The sequence below is a fragment of the Numida meleagris genome, chromosome 5 (genome assembly GCF_002078875.1).
Source record: "Numida meleagris isolate 19003 breed g44 Domestic line chromosome 5, NumMel1.0, whole genome shotgun sequence".
Lineage (NCBI taxonomy): Eukaryota > Metazoa > Chordata > Aves > Galliformes > Numididae > Numida > Numida meleagris.
The window spans coordinates 11,563,224-11,584,091 of NC_034413.1; the positions used below are offsets into that span (position 1 = coordinate 11,563,224).

Here is a 20,868-nt window from a genome sequence, read left to right on the forward strand (position 1 = left end):
AGAGGCTTTACCTAGCATAGAAACTGTGGAAGAGATTTTGGGAAATGAGAGCATCTTAGGGCTCAATACTTCCCTTCTGCTTTCAGCACAGGGGAGGTAGGTGGACCCTTGCTCATTAACTGGTTTTAAGCACATTTTAATTAACTGCTCTGAGGTGAGAGGAAGGGGATTGAGAACTATAAGGTCTGCAAACAATATCCTCTTCCAAGCTAGAGAAGTGCTATGAAGTTTCTTTTTCCTTCCCTTTACCTGTTCTCATCTTCTGTACGACTGAGCAATGGGCCAGGGCATCCTCAGTTTGTCTGGGAATTAAGGTTAAATCTTCCCAAGCGTCATTCTGAATCCGCTATGAAGCTGATGTTAGAAGTCAAGGAACGGGAACGCGCGTGGACACATCAGCACAAGGAAGTTTTTCTGAGATCCAGAAGTACAGATCATGAAGTAAAATGACAGGATTGTAAATGCTAAGGGCTGCACTGGCAGAGAATGACAGGATGCCACAAACAGCTGAGCTACAGTAAACAAAGAAACTGCACAAATCTGCATTGGGGAGGGTCAGGTTGAGTGCCAGGGAAAGGTGACTCCCCAGAGGGTGGTCAGGCACTGGAACAGGCTCCCAGGGCAGGAGTCATGGCCCAAAGCTGCTGGAGTTTGGGCAGTGCTCTCAGAAACATGGCTTGATTTTGGGGCGTAACCACTGACTCCTGTGTTTACAATGCCTCAGCCTATGAAAGCTAGTTTAGCACGTGCTGAAATCTGCTTTCAGAGATGATGGAAGGAAAATCGTAAAGTCTGAAACTTCTGAGGGGCTTTTAGGAAAAACAAGATCGGCCAAGAACTCAGCAAGCAAGTACGTTGTTCTGGCTAAGGAAAATACACCCAATTTCCTTTGAGACTGAACTAACATTTATTAAAGAGATTATGTGATGTGATAGTTGAGAGATTGGTTTTTATATCTCAGAAGCGCTCTTCCAGGCCTATATGTGAGACTGAATTCACTTAAACTGGATTTTCTGACATTGCCATAATGGCGTACTCCTCCTCTTTCACATTCCACAATACTGAAAGCGACAATTTTATCAATCTAAATGTGTAAGTACCTATGTTAGTTCCTGTTATCCCAGAAGAAGTGATTTTCATACCAGACATCAAATCCCAGCACAGTTCATGCAAGACTGCAGCTGTTTACCAGCACCCTATGATTCCAGCCCTGCCCAAGGACTCAGTGAGGCTGCAGTCACTACCTTCAGTCCCTCCCTTCGACACAGAACTGTTATTTGTACAATTTACACTTGAGATCAGATTGAAGGAGCTTGTGTGAAAAGGATCTTCAAATTAAAGATTTAGACAGAGGTAACCGCTATGCCAATGTATATTAGCAAATTGTCACTGAAACCGCCAACAAGGTAAAAAGATTTCACATTTCTCTGAGAATTTAATGCGGATAAAGGCAGAGGGAGCCTCGAAGGGAAGATCTGCTTGCCATGTCCACTCCCCAGATAAGTCACTGAGCCTACTGCATACAAAAATGCAAACAAGTTCTTAAACACAGAGATGAAGATTACCTGCTGATTTTAGTAACAGTTTATGATGGTGGGGCTTAGAAAGTGAAGGCCAGAGACATATTTCATCCTACTGAAGAAACAACTTAAAGAACTTTGCATTTTGCAACAGATAACATTCTAGAGATATGGTATGTGAATTTACAACAGTACACAATACACTTTTATATAATAAAATGCCAGAAATTAGGGCTAGCTAGTAAAGTAATTACACTATCAAAAAGTTACAAAATTTAAATTAAAACATGCATTTTCCAACTGTTGAGACCGTGCTGTAAATTTTAAGCGTCTTCGTTGAGAAGGTGTAGCTTCAGCATCCTAAGATTTCAGCATCCACACTGTCAACCGCATCTGACTCCAATCCTATGTTAACTTAAGAGTTCGTTCACATGCATCAGTACTGTTCCCATGACATGAACACTGCATCACGTTCACCAGCCTCACGTGCAATGTGAGCTAGCAAAACAAATGTTACAGTTGATGCCCAAAGAGAATAGAAAGTTAGGCCTCAAATAACCAAGTAAATACTATTTTACAAATTTAACACCGGCATATCAAAGCACAGCTTGCAGTACTGTCTTGATATGACTGCCACCAAAAGGAGTGCAGTAAAAGTGACCTAATCCACTTTTATTTCCCTACCAGCTGTATAAGAAACATTTCAGACTTTTTTCCACTGCAGATCAGTCAGGTAAATAACTTATTGTACATCTACAAACATGAAAAATAAAAACCATCTATGTTAGTACGTGGCAACACAAAAGCCAAAAAAAAAAAAAAAAAACCAGCTTCATTAGGAATTTTGTCTATATATTTAACTTAAATCTTTCTATAAAATAAAATGAATAAAACAACAACAACAACAAATCAGCTCTAACACTTATAATGAAATCAGACTCCGCCGTGGTTACCTGTAAATACGACCACCCACCTCCACGCTCTGATGGAGCTTAAAGGAGCAGGCTTTGGTGAGATCAGAACGATGGCCCTACCCGTCCAGCTACAGTTAGAGACTGCGTGCATTTTGCACATTGCTTTCTAAAAAATACATTCTACAGGTTTTCAATTTGTAGAACTAACCACCTGTAATAGCTAAGGAAATTAATAAACCGTGTATTTTAAAGTTAGCATTTCTGTCACCTTTACATATTTTAGTGCAAAATATTTTAGGGTGAGGATTTACAACAAAAATGGCAGTAGCAGCAAGAAATCTGTTTTGTACAGTAACAGCAATGCAAAGGAGTTTTTGTTTTGTTTTTAAATGACAAAACACCACCCTGTCGCCAGGATTAGCATAACTAAGTGTTTCAGGCACTGTCTTAATTAAGCTAGCACCCCATTTCATTATGGAACTAATGGACAAAATAGGGAACGGAGATCAGCTCCGTTTCATTTATGCCAGAGGTTTCTCTTTTAAAGAAGTTGCAAAGGCTTTTACTGTTACCAATCATGTGTAAGCACAAGGGTTTTGTATTTTTGGTTATTGGCATGCTGAGTAATGAGCTTCAGTCCTTGCTCTGAGAACACTGCTCAAGACTGCAACGTTTTAAACCCCTCAGGGCAGTTTCAGTTGTGGAATTCTCTTGTGTAGAAATGAGACACTTAAAAACACAGTAGCAGAACTAATATTACACCGTTCAAAAATTCACATAAACATTTTTTTGTGATGAGAAATATTACAATTCATGTTCTAGACTTACTTTCTTAAAGTCGAAACCATAGATAATGTACTTTGAGACCGAGATAATAAAAAAAACACGTATTCTTGAAACATCTGAAGGACGTCACATTACCGTGATGCAGCAACTCCTTTTCTCCTTTCTTCCATTCAAAGAAGTAAAAAAAATAAAATAAAAGTGGTCATGACACTGATTGTCTCCACTGAAAACAAAAAGTGCCAGGTCCTTGGATGCACACTGCAATTAGCTCACGTTAGACGACGAGGATGAAGAATTCCAAATACGAGAAACCGACGGCAGTTCCCAGAGTTACGACCCAGTCGAGTGAAGGCTGGGGATTGGATAGAATTTGGAAATCCGGCTTTGTGTTGAAGGGTTAAGGCATTCCGATTCTCCAGTCATTTTAAAGAAAACTTCCTGTTCCTGCAGTTTTCTGGCAAATTCTTCTTCCAGCGTCTAGGACCAAAATCAGATTGTCACAGGAATAAAGGCAAAATACAACAAGCCTATCACACTGCTGCCAGTCTCTTGCAGTGTAACTGCACGCGCCATCATAAACAGTCACCTGCAGTTATCAGACTGCAAAACCACCAAGCCCCGGCGATCCAAGAACAAACATCATCTGCCTGTAGGTTACTCTTTAAGTTGGGTGAAAGTCTGGTGCTTTTCATTTTGAAATAAAATTTAAAATAATCAACTACCACACCCACTCTGTTACTGAGCACTCAGTTGTTGTAATATTCCAATGGTTGCTGAAATATGTTCCTAAACCAGATATACTTCAGCTGTTTTATACGCAAATGCGTACTCATGCCCTGCAAGAGGAGCACAGTAAGAGCCTGATAACATGCATGCCTCTTTTATTGCATGTATTTTAACTTCTTTCATTATACGTTGAACTGTGGCAGTTTGGTACAGTAGCTTGGTTTCCCTCTGTGTTATTTTTGTAAGGTCTGCATTTGCAAAATTTAACACTTCCTTATTTTCTGACTCATAAGTGCTCCAGTTTACCTTTTTTCTTGGTCTCAATTTCTCTCTCCATTCCTTCAGTTCTTGGCTGTGCTCTTCATCTAGCTCTTTTAGCTTCTGAGTCTCGTGTTCAACCAGTAGATGGCATTTTTCATTCTTAAAACGAGATAAAGATAATCCTTGTAAAACTAATTCAGATTAGACAACTCAATGTTGGTACAGTGACATATGTTGTCCTAATTCTTTTTAATTAGCTTATTCTGTGTAAACACTGACGTATGTAATTACAAGATAAAAGTATGTTACGAGGTTGCATTATCAAAAGCTGATCTTTCCATCCGAACCAGCTGAGATAAGAAATACTGATAGATCCACACTGCTGACTGCCATTACTGGAGCAGCTGACAGCGTTAGTCAAAACTGTGTTTACGGCCTAATAGTGCTATTCGAGGTCATGCAGCATTTCTGCTTTGCTTTCTAAAGAAAGTTTTTGTAATTTATTAAAACTGATTCTATTAGAAAGGAAGCAGGGTGTGCAACATAGGAGCCGAGTATTTCAACTGTCCGTGCTAAGGAGCTGAGCATAACAAATGGGGTCTAGAGAGAGAGATGTGCTTGCACTGAAACAGCCTCAGAATCGCCCTATAATGAGAGAGAAAAGCACACCACACACCAGCTTCACATTCTTCAGGTTGTACACACATTTGCTTAACTTCCAGAGGAGATTTCGAAGCATGGCAAGAGTACAGTTAAGCATTTGGCTGCGTCACATCCTGGTATTAAGAGCAGCTGGCACAATTGCAGCCCCTAAAACCCTTCTTGTTTCTAGAGCTGCAGGCCCAACTGGGTCTGATGCAGAGCATGGAAAAAAAAAAAAAAAAACAACACATAAACCAGGAATAAAAAGCACTTGGCTACTCCTGAGTGCAGCTAAGGACCAGCTTCTCTTTGTGAGGCTCAGAGCAGCCCTAATCTGCTCAATTTTACTTGAGCTCAGTCTCACACAGGTTCCCACAGTATTTGGGGATTTACTGAGGCATATTAGTAGCGCAGCCAGGGGCTGCATTCACAGGAGGCAAGAAAAGCGATCAGTAAATCTAGCCTCTTGGCCATTGAAAGATTTCTCTATGCAAAGGTTATGAGCAAGTGATCAATTAATGCTTTAAAAACTGCCTTGTGTCCCTGAAGCAGAGAAAAAGCAGATCTAATGGAAAAAGAGGCCTTAGCCTTTAGTACACAGCATTCTGCTTCTACAAACAGCATACCAAAACCAACAACATCCAACTCCTTGCTGTAAGGAGAGCATTCCTTCTAAACACCTTCCACAAGCTCAAACATAAATGGCAGCCTGCACTTTGTAAAGACCATCTAATTCCATGTATTACTTTAAATGTCTTGCGGGCAGTGCCTGGTGCTGCCTACCTCAGTTGTGATTACTGACATTTGAGCAAGTGCAGGTTAGAAGGAGATGCAGCCTACGCAGAACAGCACTAGGAACCTGGTAAATACTGAGAGCGATCATTTGCTTATGGCTCATGCTCTTCTTGGGTGTAAAATGATTTCTTAGTAATGCAAGCTTCTGAGTCTGGTTAAACAGTATGCTGCAGGCCTTTGAAAGCAAAATGGAAAGAATTCAGGTGAATCAGGAAAAATGCAGGAAAAAATGTTTCAGGTTAGTAACAGACACGGGCAGAGCAGAATCTTGCCACTGGATGTCCATCTACTATCATCTATTTTTAACCTGTAGCTGATGCAGTTCTCTGATGTTCGCTTCACACTGCAGCTGGAGGTCCCGCATTTGATTTTCATGTTTCTGATGCTGCGCCAGTCTCTCATTTTTCTGTCTCTTTTCTTCTTGGATTGCAAACTACAATTAAAAAGACAATTTAGATTCTGCCCCTAGAGACAACAGTTTACCCAAATGGAACATCTGTACACGACAGGACAAATACATATGGCATACAGTATTACTGAACTGAATGGTTCTACAATATTTAAATATTTTTAATGGCCCTGCTGTGCAGGACTTGAATTTGCTTTCGTTGAACTTCACGAGGATCATCTCTGCCCCGTTCTCCAGCTTGGCTGGTCCTTCTGAACGGCAGCAGGCTCATCCACACATCAACCTAGTTTTGTACCATCTGCAAACTTGCAGTGTGCATTCTGTCCCATGATCACATTTATGTTTAAGTCACATCAAGCGTTTACACCATTAAGATCATTTTTATTAATTTACCTGCTTAATTTTTTCACGATCTTGATCTGGAGAGGCTAATGAATTAATTCTTAAACTCTTCTTAAACATAGCCATCCGAGTCTTTGCTTCACTTCGCTGGATTTTAGGCAGTCTGGCTCTTTCCTGAGTTTGCTTGTTCTTTAACTCTTCGATAAGGCGTTGGTTATATCTCTGCATTTGTTCCGTTTCCTAAAACATTAAACATGGAAATGTTGCAGAGTAAGTCTTATGTTAGAGCATTTGCATCTCTTCTGATCAATACACGTTGCTTTCAGGAGAAATGAGAGACTCAGCCCTAGTGATAGCAGAGGGGCAGATGAGGTCTCCCTTTAATTCCAGGGAGCTCTGAATCATGTCCAACCCATACTAAATTCTTTCATGTTCTAAGAAATACAGATATACTTTACACACGGTTACTCAACTCCTGAATTGTATTTTTAAGATGTCTGTGCTATTCAAGAGAAACTTTAGTGGAATTGAACTTACACTACTGCAACGAAAGCAGCAGCCATTATGGGGATAAAACAAAAAACAAGCAAATATGTAGAGGTCAGTTTGCAACGGAGTGGGATTAGATTTCCAAGAATTGCCTTCCTTTACTTAGTATATTCCATTAAAAAAAAAAAAATGTTAAATGCCTCGTAGAAAATGTGTTGCCTTCTGGGTTTTTACAAGATTTAGCTATAAAGAGACAGATGTCAGTACTTGCCCAAAAGCTCATCTAGCTTCTCATTCTGCTTATTCAATTCCAGGATGATTTACTAATGAGTAGATTTATTTAACCACAAGTCAAAACACTGCTAATTTGTATGCATAAGCACTATTTGTTATTTTGAATAGAAGGGGGGTGGTGGTTTTGTTGTTATTTTGTGTTTGTTTTTTTTTTAAAGGAGTAGAAAGGTAAAAATATGACCCCTTATACTTCAACGTACCACTGTTACCGAAGCAAGATCGAGGCTTATTTTTACTTCAACACAACATACAGAACATACACAGCATGGAAGTACCTGCGTGGGTATTGCCTCAGCAAACAGCTACCACAGAGACTGATTAAAAAATAAAGGAGATCATAATACACAAAAGAAAGTGTCAAAGTCAACACTGACCTTTTCATGCCTCTTAAGCAGCTGATGCCTCTGCATGAAGTACTGATCCTTGAGCTGCTGTTTGAGGAGTTGGTGTTTCTCTTGTAGATGTCGCTCCTCCAGCTCCCAGATCGCAGCTTCGCGAGCTGCAGAAAGAAGGCAGGTTCAGAAAGCACACCACAATCCTTTCCAACCCACCTGCAAGCGTATGTGAGAAGTGGCCCACAGTCACATTTTAAGAGCAATGCTATTCTATAAGCAGATGTTTTTACTACTGTTGCATATTAGTGTTGGAACGCAGCACAAAAACCGTCTTTAAGGAGAGACTCAGCTGAATACCTCTCATGAGCTGCTGTTTGCTGTTGAGGCAATCGCGCTCAATAGTGGCTAGTTCTGTCTTCTGCTGCTGAATAATTTTCTTCAGAGATGCATCCAGTTCCTGTTGCTGCTTCTGTACGAACTCCTGCTCCTGGTGAAAACCAACGAATTAAATTTTGTACTTCTAGCCACTGGCATTTCAGTGAAATTCCCCATTCTCTCAGTATGAGCTACACATGAAAACAAGTTCAGCTATGGAGATTTGAGCTAACGTGCCTCAGCTATAGAGTTAGCTGTTGAATTTTCTACATACAGAGTAGGCAAGAGAATACTTAATATTTAAATAATACTTTCAGAAATAAGACCAAGGGCAACAGACTAACCAATAAGCTGCAATTCATTCAATCTCTTCTCTCCTCTAAAAAAGCTGCAGTTTAAAGCTAGCAAAGACAACTATGCTCAATATATAAATGATCTCAATTATATCAGTTATGGATTCACAGATGTAAGAAAACAGAAGCATTTATGATTATTATTTTTTTGCTTTGGATTATTGGGTAAAGCCAAGTTATTTGTACGTTAGTTTCAGAATTGTGTCTCAATCTCAAGCGGTTTATCACGTCGTGAATGCAAAGATATGACTGAGGTTTGGGATCCTGTGAGGCTGCAAAGAAGACACCCAATGGCTTTTGTGGGAATTGCACTCTGCAGCACTAGTGAAATCAACGTGCCAGGGCTGACCTGGCTCCTCACACATGATTCAGCATCTGTGTGATGCAGTCTGCATATCACCTGCACCTTCCCATTAGCCCAGGTACCTCAGGTGTCGCATCACGTCACAAAGAACAGAGGAGTAAGAATCCCCCTCCACGCCGCAAGAATGTACCATTGTATTTCTTCTTTGCAACCATCAAGAAAACCCAACCTCAGACCACATCTACCAGCACACAGGCATGCACACGCACACACACTGCAAGAAGTTAACGCAGATGTTTCTACCAGGACATAAAGGTCAAAGGAAAGCATGATGGCAGTGTCCTTCAGAGCCAAAGTGGGCAGCTGAAGCATTTGCTGTTACACACAATGGAGCAAAGTTGAAGATGACCTCCTGGATGGGAGATGGCATGAGGCTGGAAAATACTGCAGGTGATCGCTGCAAGGGCCTCCTGAGCTAGTGACCTATTTTATTTTTACTGAACCTTGCTAAGAGCCATCAGCAACATGCAGAACTAGATGTTAAGTAAAAATATTTTACATTATGGCCAAGAGAATCTTGGTTTTCATTTTCACGCAACGTTACTGAAAAGGAGACAAGTCTTTCATCTCTCCCAGTGGGCAGCGGAGTTACGCTTACACAGATAACAGAAAACCAGAGGTGAAGCAAGCTGCTGCAAGTCCAGAAAGGAGCAGAGCTGAGGGTACAAAACAGGCTGGGAGGCCAGGTCTGTGAGCGACAGCGGGCATTCCTAATCAAATACACGAGCCGATGGAAAGATACTGTTGTGTTTCCCTTTCTTGATGAAAAAGGAGAAAATTAAAGTTTATTTTGAACAAGCAGGCACATCATTAATACTATGGTTGATCCCCTGATCATTTTTTATTTAATCTGTAAAGTGCAGGGGGACAGCAGCTCTAGTGTAGTCACGGTCAAAAAAAATATGCTGGGGACTTACTGTCCATCATTTAAATATCATTGCTTCCATGTCTACTTAAAACACACAAAAACAAAAACACACAAAAAATCCTTGCTAATCGTTAGCACTGAGATAAACCTGGTGCTCTCAGAAAGCCTTTCTTCTTCCCACATCTACCACAGCATCACATGCACCAAAGATCATAGACCTTACTCAGGAACATGCTGGATGGTGCAAAAGGCAATCTGCCTCTTTAAAATCACCACTTGTTTTTGCCCAGGGAGTATCTTAACCCAATCTCCTTACAATCCATAATTTCACTGCACACAGAGCATTCAAGTCACACAGTGTTTCTCACATGTGCTGAACAAGTAACAAACACACGAGAACGTTACTGTGAGAAACTTCAGTGTTCTGCCCGGACAGTAGTGTAGTTATACACATTTGTGCTAACTTGTTTGGAGGCAGCAGTGAAATTGATCAGCACATATGAGCAGAAAGAGAAAACATCTAGAACATTAGGGAAATAAAACTTCTGGGTTTGTATTTTAGGACTTACATCCTGCATTTGTGCGTTGAAAAGCGTACATGAAGACAACTGAAAAGACTGAATCATAACCTGAGCAACGCCCTGTGGGACACAATGTACTTCCTATGTCAGAATACAATGAAATATAGTGCTGTTCTTAAAAAAAAGAAGAAATGAGACTCTGCTGTATGTCAGTAATATGCATTTAAAACATCCAGGCTAATGGAACAAAAGTAGACACTGGAAGAATTTCTAGATATTAAAATGGAACATCTGCACTTCATCTAGTGCTGCACCATTCCAAGTAAGGATCTTCCACCTTTAAAACTCTTCAACAAACTGAAACCAGCAAAGGAAACAAAGTCATCACAAACACTGCAAACATTTAGTTCCTGAATTGTTTCCTTAACAACATCAGAGACACAAATCCTCCGTACGGAGAGTGCTGCAACTCTATCAAATTCTATGCCGGGAAATCCCCCCCTGAACAGAACATGTAATCAAACACAGTTGCTGTTATTTTCTGCCAAGTCACTCCAATGAACATTTAATCTAAGTTACTCAATCCAAACTTGCTCTGCTGTGGGCAAATTTGGTCTTGTACAGGCTATGGTCATCACAAAAACGTACTTCTGAAATATTAGCAAGCCCCTTTCCAGCTAGCTCACATAAAGGCAGCAAGTTTGAAGGCATGAAGTTATGATGTCTTCTAGTTTCCATTCACCTATGCTTAGGCATTACGTAAGTTCATTTTACTTAATCTTTTAGAAGGGGACTTTTTACAAGGGCATGTAGTGATAGGACAAACTAAAAGAAGGGGAGATTTAGATCAAAGGAATTCTTCCCCACAGGGATGGTGAGGCCCTGGCACTGCTGCCCAGAGAGCAGTGGGTGCCCCATCACTGGAGCTGCCCAAGGCCCCCTTGGATGGGGACCTGGGGCTCAATGTGGTGGGAGCACCCAGCCCACGGCACGGGGTGGAACTGGATGATCCTCAAAGTCCCATCCAGCCCAACCATTCTGTGATTCTATGATAATCTGTTCTGCTGCTAGGAAGGAGATGCCTCGTGCTTACGAGTTCTATGTACTTTCTGCCTCTGTGATTATATTACTCAAAAAATAACTTCTGACTCAAACTTCTAGAATTTGATGGACCTGTGGGGGTACTTACAACTCATAAAAGCATTGCAATGGAAGTTATCATAGAAGAATGCAGTTTTTTGGCACGCCATACATAATGTTACTCTTAACAACACAAACCTGGAAGTCACTGCTCCTGCATTTCTACACATTGCACCGTATGGGAGGTGATATGGGAGTATTTGAAGAAAGAGCATACATAGGGTTAGTCCAAGTTAAGTTTCATATTCACTCAACAACAACTACAAGTGAAATCATCGAGCTGTGTGAACACCGCTGCCTTTTGTATTTTAGTAGCTCGAAGCTGCCGTTGTTACCTGAGCATGCTGGCTTTGTGCAAGCTCCTCTTTCTTGCGTTTCATGAGCTCTTTTCTCAGCTCTTTTGGTGCTTTCTCCACTTCACAAAAAACCTACAGTGTATATAAGCATGCAGAAGGTGGCGAAAAGAACACTTTCTCCACAGCAAGCATAATTGTGAACATAGGACATGCAGGTCAAGCACTAGAGGTACTGGAAAGCTTGCAATACTTCAGTGGCAGGGATGTTAGTTTAGTGAAAAGAGCTTAGTGAAAAGAGATGGAGCAACGCATGCTTTAGGTATGCCAGTGCAGGAAGGAGCTATATACCAGCTTCTTTTTGCATGCAAATGCTGTCCAGTGCTCTCAGAAATGGCAGTCTCTTGCTTGCTTTTTCATGCAGCAGCTAGAATAGTCCGTAGTTAAGAAAACCACCACTTGCAGAAGTGGTATTTTCTTGAAGCGCTACTACAAAAGGGACTACAGAGTATGTTTACTTCACGGTAAAGGTGTGAAAAAATTGTTGGAAGCTTAAATAAATCCCACTAAAAAGAGCCATTTCTGACACTATCTTGAATACGAATTTGTAAGATGCTCTTATTAAGTGTCACAACCATAAACGACACCTGTGCAGGGCAAGTCTTAAAAATGATCATAGAAACAAAATATTAAATGGTTGTAAATGTTCAGTTCAGAAGAATTTAAAAGCAAAAAACACCAGTGACTAATTGTTTTTAAGTTTTTGTTACACATATGCTGGAATGAAACGTTTGTTTCAGCTCAAGGCAAATCAGACAGGAATAGAAGAAATCTTTTAAATATAACCTGGCTAATCAGCTGCAGATGAATCTGTTACTTTGCTGACGGTTGTTTTGTTGTGGGTTTTTTTATGTTTTTGCTGTTGTTTTTTTAAAAAAAAACTTTTTAAGAATTCCAAAAATGAACGCTGCGCACACCTCAATATAGCACGGGTAGCTTAGAGCACCAGCTGCATTTTCCTTCCAACTCTAGTTCGCCCTCTTAAGCTCTAAATACAAAGCCCTACAGCCAAAAACAAATGTCTGTTTGTTTAATGCTGGAAGCATCATCAGAAAACAGAATCCAAATCACCACATGCTATTCCTGTTTCCGTGACAGAACTGCTTTTAGCTCAGAGCAATGTATAATGTTCTTCCCGCTTTCCCATGTAGGACCCAATCACCAGTAAACAGAAAGAGACTCAAAAATGCAAGAGGTTCCGCAAAAAGAAGAAAAATGGTTATTTATGTATGAGCATACAGTTCAAACTGAACACAACATTTTTCTCTATACGCTTTTGTACTACAGGATCATTCTATGCAAAAGCATGGACAGTACAGCTTCATAGAGAAATCTCTGGAAGTCTAGTAACTATTAGAGCAAACTCAAGAGACATTTATATACACAGAAACATGACAGAATTGATCTGAGAATGAAAAAAAACCCAACTTTTACGATGCTAAATACACAGAGGTACACCACGTCTCTTTTCCTAATGCAAGTGGATTAACAGTATAAGGTGTCAGTGTCAAATGTTACTCAGTGTGCCTTAGCCCTACAAAAGACATGAAATTAACTGGAAAAGATTTTAGGCCACCAGATTTGCTTCTCTTAGCTCTCCTTTCGGAGTTCAAGAACAGCATCGACATAACTGACACTTCAGATAAAGAAATTCTAAACAGCTCGCAGGGTTTTGGGAGATCTAATCTCAACCACTGGGTGCGGCCATACTCTTTATTTTCTGTACAGCCATCTTTGTCTCTTACCTCCTTTTTCTTGTTCTTCAGCATGTTCTGGAATTTGGACAGTTCTTTCTCCTGCTCTGCTTTGATGCGCTTCGCTTCATCTCGCAGTCGATTCGTGTGCTCCTGCTCCAAGCGCTCTATTGTCTGCTTCTGCTGCTTCTCGAGATTTTCTATTTCTTGATCGTACTGCCGCTTCTTGCTCTGGTAAGAAGACAAAAGCACAGCTGGCAGCCAGGTTCCAGCACACCAGCTAAGCACCCCATCATGCAAAAATATCGCCGGTAGCAGCAAGAATGAAAACTGGACCATAGCCATCGTAGCAGGAAATGTCTGCGTTGCTGCTACCAGCATTCTGCCGACTCCATCAGGATGAGACGTTTTAAGGGCAGCACAATTCAAAAACTCACTGTCATTTCCTGTTCAAAACGCCTGTACATCTGCTCCCGCTGTTGTAAGAGCTTGTTACTGAGCTGCTGTTGGGCTCTCTGCTCCTCTTTCTGAAGAAGCCTCAGCTCTCTTAGCTCCTGACGCCTAAAAATAAGAAGGAACAATTAATATTGATGGGAAAACAAAAAATTACAAAAAGAAAGCATCTACAACCTAGATCCAGTCAAGTTCGTTTTGAATCATCTCATTAAGAAACAGTTTGCGTTCCTTTCTATTGACAAAAAAACAGCTTCGTCCCCAAATGTGACAAAAAACAACTGCTACATTCAAGATGCCAAAATCCCTTGCAAAATCTACTTTTGAAAAAGCTTACCGCAGGAACCTCATTTCTTCACTTTTCGAGTCATTTTCAGTAACTATTTTCGATGTTGTTACACTCACTTCTACTCCATCAACAACAAACTTCCGAGTTTTCTTTAAAGTTTTCTTCTGTCTCCTAGTTTCCTGAATAAAGCAGAGGTAAATTGTTCTGTATTTAAGCCATATTCACTCTTCCTTTTTTTTTTTTTTTTTAATTCTCTCAATATTAAGTTACGTGTTTGTGTGGAGGCACACTGCAGAGCAGTCAGGAGATCTCGCCTATCAAGCGCCTCATTTACAAAGTGAAAACTTGAAAAATTGTCATGAAATGAAACACTCTTTACTCAAAGGAAAACTGATTCTTGGTCATCCAAACTGCCATTCAGAGGAAAAACCAGCTGAAAATCCCTGAACAAAACAGACCCGGTTTGATTTTCAAGAGCTGAAGAGTCACAATTACTGCCTGCTTTTGCCTCTCATTTCCCCAGTCAGCAGTGCAAAAAATCAGTACTGAAATCCAATGACATCTAACTCATCTGCTCACCCGTGCTTTGGAAATAAATTCAAGAAGCAAGGTGCTGTTATCTTGTATGGTTGGTTTTGTTTTCAATTCTTACATGACAGCAGCCAATATTCATGCTAACGGAATTGGAGCAATTCCCACTTCTCAGAGCTGCTGTTGTTTCACTAGGGGACAAAAGAGACCCCAGCTGAAACAGTCCCCATTGTGTCAGGGCTACCGCAAATACACTGAAGTCGTGATAGCACGGCTATTTCAAGTTGTCATTTATTTGTTTGTTTGCTCTTGTTTTTCTTCAAACTCATGATTACACAGTTACTATCTTAGTGTGGCAACAATCATATCAGTATAAAGATAGAAGTAAAGTTCATATTCTGGAATGTGCTTTATCCAAATAAGCTCATTCATCCCAGCAGAACTGCTGCAATACAGTACAAAGGAGTAGTGTTTGGCATACACACACTCGAGAGACGGTCTGCCTTAGATCTTTGAAATCTAAACAGAAACAGAAGATGGAAGTGACAGGAATTCAACATGAGATCCAGACACTGTAAGAGATTTGTCCTGGTAAAGCAGGGATTCTGAGCAGGGTAAGGCACCCAACCAGTTTTCTTGAGTATCAGCTCTGAACTACAACTGTGCACAAATCTTTCTGTTTAATAGTTCAACTTCATTACATGTAGTTTACTTTATTACAATAAATAATCATGAAACAAATGAAGAAGATAATTAGCAGTTCTGTAGCTACTAGCTCGGCTGCACAAAACCCCGACACGTACTGAATGCGCAATGCAGAACACCCCCAGTCACACATTTTGATATTCCACACAGCCACAGAAGTTTTTCACTGTTTTCTTAGTTACAATTGTCAAACTTGGTGATAGTTTTAGTATTGCATTCATACAGGGTTCACGTGGGATTTTATACTAAAAATATGTTATTGCTTCTACTTACCTGTAAAGATATTGATCCTGTCTCTTTGTTTTTACTAAGGATACTGGAAATTGACAAGCTCAGATCAATGCTGCTGTTATCAGCCGTAGAACCTGTGCCCGAGTCTGCATCATTTTCCTTCAGGTTCTCAGATTCTAGCTGCTGTAACGTTTCAGTACTGTCTTGATTCTCCATTTTGACCTTTTCATTATTTTCTTCGGTGCTGATACTAATACTGGGGACCGGAGTGAGTTCAGAGTAATCAGCTTGTTCGTTGGTAGTATCTTGAAGCTTATTCTTCGTTATTTTATCAGAAGAAACTTCTGGTCGCTCTTTGTCCGATGAAATATTGCTTTCCTGGATATCCTCAGCTCTCTGCTCTTCTGGGTTCTGGTCCATCTCAGTCTGTTCATCCACCGTTTTATTGGAAATATCCTCAGGCTTGCCCTGTATTGCCTTCTGGCCTACATCATCTTCTCCAGAGTCTTTGCTCTCTATTTCCTCCACGCTACTTATTTTACAGATATTCTCATTTTCACTTTCTGCCAGCTTCTTGTCTACTTCGATCGCTTTATCTTGGCTTTCTGATAGAATTTCTTCAGAGCTGATTATCTCAAGGACCTGCTTAGCCTGACTTTCCACCGGCTTATCCGACGTCTCAGGTGTTTTATCCCCATCGCTGATCTGTGTTTCAGCAATACCACCCATCTCCTTAATGTTTTCAGTTCCATGCTTTATGAGTTCCTTTTCCTCATCTGACACTTTATCCTCAGCACTAGGTACAGATTCTGTAGTGACATCTCTTATTGCCTCTTTCTCAGTTTCGTCTTCATCTTCCTTTTGCTCTATGATATTTTCTGCAGTGACCTTTTCATTCTTGCTCTCAGAGAGATCTGTTCTGTTTTCCTCTTCTTTTTCACCAGTTACCTCAGAAACGGCTTCTCCAGTTTCTATGCTATTGTCAGCTCTAGGTACTATTTTCAGTTGATTTTCCTCTCTGCGTTCATTTCCTATGTCATTTTCTTTCTCTGTTTTTAGACTGTGTTCATCCTTTACTTCTGATTTTGTTTCTGCATCAAGTTCTTTCCTTTCTTTCTGAGGTTCTGTATCTTCACCTGTTTCTTCCAGACTTTCCGTATTCTTTTCAGTGGGCAATATTTTGCCTTGCTCAACTTCACCAGTTGGCACAGAACCATTCTGCACTTTGACATCCCCAACGACAGCATCGGGAATGCTTTCAGCTGCTTTCCTAATTTTAATGTCCTCAGAGTCATCTTCAATTGTTTTATCCTCTGGAAATATAGTGTCGCTTTTCTCCTCAATCGCATTACTTTCTGTTTTCTCAGAAAGAGATTCCAGAACAGAAGCATTCTGTGAAAGCTTATCCTCTTCAGAGCTGGCGATACTAAGGTCAGAAGATGCACGCTTGTCTGCAGGTAACTGCTGAAAAATTAAAGAAAGAAAAATATGTAATCATTTTCAAATGTAGCTAAAGCACAGTTCTACTGAAGAATATCCAAAGAGATGAATACATTGCGTTTACAGGAAACGTTATGTGAACGCAATAGTTTGAGAGCACTTCATTAGGTATTACCAGAGGACAAAAGCATGAACTGTAGCTGGGCTCCAAACAGAACATTTCCCAAAAATGCTCTCCTTTGCTCACAATTTAATGAAATATACTGTGGTTGAAGAGCAGGGATCACGGTCAGTCCTCTGCCACACGCTTCACAGAATCCTCAGGAGTCTTTATGCAATCCCATTGCTCCCTATTTTATTAGTTTATTTTCCCTGGCAGTCCCATCTACATCCAGATTTGAAATACACGTCTTTGTGTCAGTTTGGTAGGAAGGAGCAACATAGCTTTAATTAGTGCAGAACTGATAAAATTCAATACCAAGAACTCCTTCTGCTTCATCAAATATATCATCTCTCCTTTTGTTCTTTGATAATTTTTTTTTTTTTTTATCACTGCGAGGCTCCAATAAAATGGTGAAAACTCCCAGCACAGCTGAGTAAGTAGTAATACTGAACTGGAATAAGAACAGTTACATAACTGTAGAAATTGCTGTTGCTGAAATCTGAATGATTATCAGATTACATATGGATGTAAAAAAGAATATACCAATGAAGAATCATTTTAACCATAATTGCTCTTCCACTGTTCAAAGTGATTATGGTATCTTTGGCTGTACTTACTGCTAGAACCCTGTAATTTGCAGATCAGGCTTTTGATTTGCCAGTGGGAATATGCTAGGCTAGCTATTGTAACAAGCATGGTTGTGATCACACACGTCCTACACCTGAAGGCTTTCCTAAGCAGGCAGAAAACAATCTTTTCATCTAAAAGTGCATGTAATAAATCTCTCTGGTTGAATCGTTCTAGAAGTTTATTGTTCTCCGAGCAGTTTTTAAAACAAAAGCATTACAGTAAATGCATCTACGTCACAGTTCCCTCGGCTGGGACAGGACCCACTCTCCAGTAGTTCACGGCACCGAGGCACAATTGCTTGTGTTGAGGCACTTAAAATTGAGTTGCAGGGCGACCTTTACCCCCAACTCACCTGGAGAGCGATGGCTTAGCTGCTATTCAGCAGACGGAGGTGGTGGGTGATGCTCTAGGGGACAGAGTGAGTCCTGGAGAAAGCTGGGGAGAACGCACACTTCTGGAGATTTGCTTGGGGTGGAAAGCGGTACGGAGGCCAGGGAACATAAGTGGTTTGGTGAAGCATGAGGAGGGAATGGAAGTGTATTCTTGTGTGGGTAAAGGCAGCCACCAGCAGTACTGGTCACTGTCCATGCTAACAGTGCTTGAACCAGTTATAGCAGAGAGCCAGCTACATGCACACTCTGCAGTCTACTGCCACACAATTGAACTTCAGGGCTTTGCCTTCCGACAAACTGAGTCTGCTACAGGACTTTTAAGCATCTTGAAAAATACACTCATAAATGCAATCTCCTCTAGGTAAAATTTATTTTCTTGACTTTGGATTTTGTTTTATTTATTTTTTCTTTTTACAGTCATGCTGTCAAATCACAAACTTAGCTTACTGCATAACACACACACACACTTTCCTTCTTGTTTTAAGCATCATATGGAATACACAAATACGTTTTCTTATTTGTCAAGTCATTTAGAGTTAAAACTTTTCATACATAAGGATACTACATCGCATACATGTGTAAAAATAAATTAAGATAACAGGCTTCATTATTAGTTCTTAATGAGTTTAAGAGCACGCTAGTTTTGAAAGCACTGACTATTTTGTAATAAGGTTCTTATGTTTATGCTTTAATTCTTAGATTCTTAGACTTGAAGTGAAAGTTGGGTAGAACATCAGAAAATTGAGAAATCCAAGGGTGATTGAAACTGTTTGCATATTTAAACAACTAAATCTTAAACTGACCAGAGAATTGTCTGTTTCCTCTTCTTCATCCTCATCTTTACCATCTTCCACTTCTTCTGTAACTTCTGCCTTAGCTTCTGCAATCAGTTCTCTTATTGGTTTATTGGACGTAACAGTAACAAATGGATGCTTATGAAAATAAAAAAAACATTATTAAGTGCTAACCTCATTGTATACAATTTGAAAAACATCTTAAAAGGAACATCAGCTTCAGAGAAACATTACTCTCATTCTCTCAAACTTTAAGACCCACAATTTTAATGTTAATCGTAACTGTTTCATTTCTGTTGTTGTGTTCAATTCAAAACATTTGTAATCAAATATACTGCGTAAGAGATCTAACAAATATGCTAAAAACACAGATTACTCATTTATACTAACCTTTTTCATAGTCCAAAGAATAAAAGTAGAAAGATTTTTTAAAAGATTATTTTTCCTGGAAATGGTTTTCATTTCTTTTCAGTCCCGCAGTAAAACTCTTTCCTGGTAAGCTTATCTAGAATTATTCTTTCTAGAAAAAAAATCTTTTTTCTTTATAGTGTTTTTTCCTAACAAGAACATAGAATTCTGCATTTTTCTTTAAGGGAAAGCAGATACCTGCTCTTCTCCTACTCCTACCATCTTAATCCTCTTTCTCTGATTGGCCCTTCTGCTTAAACCTATTCCACATGTCAGATGTATTCCGGATAAAGTAGATGTGTGCTGACGTTAAACAGAATCAAACGTACCTAGTCACATCTACTTCTGGTTAGCTGTTCTGCAGTGACAGCATTACAGAAGGCAGCCGAGCACTAAAGCTTTTAGAACACCTGTCAGCAGCTGACGACTTACGTAAGTATCAGCTCCACCCGTTACGTGCACCAATGTATAATTTAAATACCTACGCAAAATGATGCATTGCCAATCATCAAAATATATAAACGAATAATTTGATCTGCACCTTGTATTTCATCAGGTTTTACTGAGAAAACATCTTCCGACAGTATTAAAAACAGTGTACAGACACCTAAATGTATTTAAATAGTTACCCTGCTTTTAAAAGAATATAAAATGTTTGTCTTCAAACCATAGTTCTGAAGAATGAATTCCTCATACCTGTAGAAGTTGAGTTGCACTCCACCTTGAATCTACATTCTTTTCCAAACATTTCTTCAGGAAATCTTTAAAATCCGCTGACCTACACACACAGCAAAGCAGCAGTGTCTTTTCTTTGGTCTCCACATGACATCAGTGCACGGTGAAACATTTTTTTTTTGCTTTCACATGCATCTACACTACAACTTCAGGTCCTTCTATTGATTTAGACAAAGACAGTATGGGATGGAAAGACCAATGTGACTCATGTCATCTTTAATACGTTCTCCTATTTATAGAAGAGTTTGCTTTTGGCTCTGAATTTACAGTACAACCCATCTGCTATACCATTAACTGAACCTCACAAGGATATCGCAGCCATCAAATAGCTAACAGCTTTTTTTCTGGCTTCTTAGTTTAAAAATACTTAACTCTCTTGTTACCCAATTTTCAGATGGTCCTGAACTGCATTTGTGAAAGGCTATTTTTCATATACTTTAATGCAAAACCTGCCGAGTCCACAAATTCTCTAATATTTCAGTATTAAATCTTCTATAGGAAACTACAAAAAAAAAAACACCATAGTCCCCACTGTATCAGATTAGAAATAAATAAAACACACAGAGGATATATAGAAAGTGTACCTGGCTTTATGCATAAACCAGTACCATAAAGTTCAGCAATGCTGTGCCTCTGAAGTGAAGTCACACATTGCCTCGTGGACAAACTGTACAAACGAGAGTGGGGAAGTTATCCTTGAAATACAAACCATTTTGAAGGCTGTGCTAATGTAGGTGGATCGGATTTTGCTATTTTCAGGAGCACTCGCATTGGATTCAGTTCATGGTGAGGTGGCTCTATTTGAGCCATTTCAATTAAAGTAATGCCGAGAGACCAAATGTCAGCCTTGTAATCGTAGGGCCTGTCTTTAGATGTCTCGCACATTACTACTTCCGGAGCCATCCTGCAAACAGAG

At 39.9% G+C, this 20,868-nt stretch overlaps 1 protein-coding gene across 5 annotated transcripts in view; it reads right to left on the reverse strand.

Annotated features, from left to right (window-relative positions):
- The window catches only part of SLK (STE20 like kinase), a 44,820-nt gene continuing 25,363 nt past the window's right edge, over positions 1,412-20,868 (reverse strand). For 3 of the 5 annotated variants that reach the window (XM_021397447.1, XM_021397451.1, XM_021397450.1), the window contains 14 exons: positions 20,662-20,856; positions 19,914-19,995; positions 18,819-18,947; positions 15,433-16,854; positions 13,972-14,102; positions 13,619-13,742; positions 13,233-13,412; positions 11,470-11,562; positions 7,871-8,000; positions 7,553-7,677; positions 6,447-6,635; positions 5,952-6,077; positions 4,253-4,366; positions 1,412-3,697 (listed from right to left, as the gene is read on the reverse strand). In XM_021397447.1, coding sequence (XP_021253122.1) covers positions 3,551-3,697; positions 4,253-4,366; positions 5,952-6,077; positions 6,447-6,635; positions 7,553-7,677; positions 7,871-8,000; positions 11,470-11,562; positions 13,233-13,412; positions 13,619-13,742; positions 13,972-14,102; positions 15,433-16,854; positions 18,819-18,947; positions 19,914-19,995; positions 20,662-20,856 — 3,187 coding nt within the window. In that variant the 3' untranslated portion in view covers positions 1,412-3,550. The remainder of the gene's footprint in view (positions 3,698-4,252; positions 4,367-5,951; positions 6,078-6,446; positions 6,636-7,552; positions 7,678-7,870; positions 8,001-11,469; positions 11,563-13,232; positions 13,413-13,618; positions 13,743-13,971; positions 14,103-15,432; positions 16,855-18,818; positions 18,948-19,913; positions 19,996-20,661; positions 20,857-20,868) is intronic. The other 2 variants (XM_021397448.1, XM_021397449.1) reach the window with 2 other exon arrangements.